Source organism: Octopus bimaculoides, chromosome 9, assembly GCF_001194135.2.
Source record: "Octopus bimaculoides isolate UCB-OBI-ISO-001 chromosome 9, ASM119413v2, whole genome shotgun sequence".
NCBI lineage: Eukaryota > Metazoa > Mollusca > Cephalopoda > Octopoda > Octopodidae > Octopus > Octopus bimaculoides.
In genome coordinates, this window is record NC_068989.1 from 28,196,529 (window position 1) to 28,199,163 (window position 2,635).

The 2,635-nt window shown below is 34.7% G+C and overlaps 1 protein-coding gene across 5 annotated transcripts in view; it reads left to right on the forward strand.

Moving 5' to 3' along the window:
• Positions 1-2,635, forward strand: part of LOC106877599 (probable G-protein coupled receptor CG31760) — a 1,064,573-nt gene that overhangs the window by 832,547 nt on the left and 229,391 nt on the right. For all 5 annotated transcript variants that reach the window (XM_052970509.1, XM_052970508.1, XM_052970506.1 and 2 more), the window contains one exon: positions 1,215-1,398. In XM_052970509.1, the coding sequence (XP_052826469.1) occupies positions 1,215-1,398 (184 nt within the window). The remainder of the gene's footprint in view (positions 1-1,214; positions 1,399-2,635) is intronic.

A 2,635-nucleotide genomic window follows, 5' to 3' on the forward strand; every position in this document is an offset into this window, starting at 1 on the left:
TATATATATATATATATATATATATAGGCATTTATATATATATATATATATATATATATATATATGCATGTGGACATACATATTTATATATACATATACACAATGTATGCATGTCTGTATATACGAAAGAGCGATGTACAGGACGTTGTACGCAATAAATTCTGATTATTTTAAAATTTCATCTGTCTGGAAGACGGAAACCAGAAACCTGGAGGAAATCGATAGTGATTCCCAAAGAAAAGAGGACATATTTCCAAGAGATAAGGAGATTAAATCTCGATTAAAGTATCAGATTTTATCATAATTAGCCAAATTCATTGAATTATTTGAATTATGAATTATTTTTTGCGGTTTCTTTTCTGTAAAATTCTCAAAATTTCCCTTTCCCGAAATAAACCTAATTCTTCTTTATATATAGGCGATGAGCGATAGAGAAAGACGGAAAGACAAAAAGAGGGAGGGAGAACGAGGGAGTGAGAAAAAGAGGGAGAGAGAAGAGTTGCTGACGTGGGGTAGGAGGAACGTAATATTTATAACGAGGTTGAAAAGTTAGTTGAAATGAGTGATACTGAGAAAGAAATAAAATGTTTAGTAGAGTGATTATGTTCTGGTGGTGAGATTAAAGAAAGGCAAATAGAGAGAGAGAGAGAGAGAGAGAGAGAGAGAGAGAGAGAGAGAGAGAGAGAAGAGGCAGAGAGTTGTGGTGTTTTTTGCCGGCTGATGCTTTAAGATGTCATGTAACTAGTGAAAGTGAGAGGTGAAGAGAAAGAGGAGAGAAATGAGAACGGCGTGAAAAGGGAAATGGCATGGTCTAAAAATTTATTGAAGTTAGAGGTAGGGAAAAGAGAGAGAGAGAGAAATATATAATAAAGCGTTTAGCAGAAGGAAATTTGAAATCACCGGAAAAGTAGGAAGCTAATTTTTCGCTTCTAAAAATTTCAACTCCGCCATTACCATAAAAGGAACAACAAAATTCAACCGAGTTTGACGTTGCCTTTCATTCTTTCAGGATCGATGAATTAAGTATCAGTTGAGCACTGGTATCGATGTAATCGACTAGCCCCCTCTTCCAACATTTTAGTCTTTGTTCCTAAGAGAGAAAAGATATTTTTTTTATTATTAGGTTGGCGATATGGCAGAAACGTTTGCACGCCAGATCTATACACATAAACTCTGCCAGTTTGATTCTTATATTTTTGTTTTATTTATTACAGATGTTTGGCAGAAACGCTATAATGACACCTATCAAGGAGAATTCTTAAACGATTCCATCATATTGGTCCGTTATGAAGATGGCTATTGGAGCAAACCATATTTTGACTGCGGTGGAGGATACATTTGGATGATGACTTATATTACACCGTTTTTCGGGTTTAAAAATAATAGCTTTTATTTCAAGTAAGTTTTTGAATTTTATTTTAAATTTTAACCCATATATTTTAATTAACATCGTCCCCAATTTTTCGCAGGTTTATTGTTTACCTACAACATATACAATGAGAAGAATTCACCGTATTTTGAATAAATTGCTTTAAAATGATGCTGGGAATCTTCAAGTGGTTCGAAAATGTTGATTCGATTATAATTCTTGTACCCAATCAATTCAGAAAATATCTCACGCTAAGCTTTGAAAAAATACATAATAAAAATAATTAAGCAAATTAAAAACCCAAGATATATTATTTACTTAATATTTTTCAAGCAAATCATATGAATTATGCTCTAAATAAAATGTTCTAAATGAATTCCTTTTTCCTAATCAGAAACTGTTTTCTAGTGCTTTTTGCTGTGCTTGGAGTTATCCAATGAACCGAAAATTTCAGTTATCTTGGGACACAAATGTATCCTACAACTTGAAATATATGTATATATGTAAATATACATACAATACGTGCGTATATACATTACATACATACACTATATACATATATGCATACATACATTACATTACATGCGTACATAGTGTACTTACATGCATACCATCCTATGCGTATATAGATAGAGAGAGACAGAGACAGAGAGACAGACACAGAGAGAGAGACACAGAGAGAGACACAGAGAGAGACACAGAGAGAGACACAGAGAGACAGAGAGAGACAGAGACACAGAGAGTGAGACACAGAGAGAGACACACACAGAGAGACACGGAGAGAGAGAGAGACACAGAGAGAGAGACACAGAGAGAGACACAGAGAGACACAGAGAGACACACACAGAGAGACACACACAGAGAGACACACACAGAGAGAGAGACACAGAGAGAGAGAGACACAGAGAGAGACACAGAGAGAGAGACACAGAGAGAGAGAGACAGAGAGAGAGACAGAGAGAGAGAGACACAGAAAGAGAGACAGAGAGATACATACATTTACTGAGACAGAGAGATACATACATACATTACACATAGGAACACATACAAACTTACATGCCTACTTAAAGTACACATAGCTGAAATTTAAAGAGAAACAAAAGATGAAGACAGGTCTATGAACAACAACAATTAGTTTGATGCTCGGGAAAGTAAGAAAGTATTTTACCTTTCGAGCCTACTCTTTTGAACAGAAAGGAATAAGAGAAAATAAACATAGAGAGAGAATTAAAAATCTTGTAGATTTAGCGATTAAGCATGGCGACT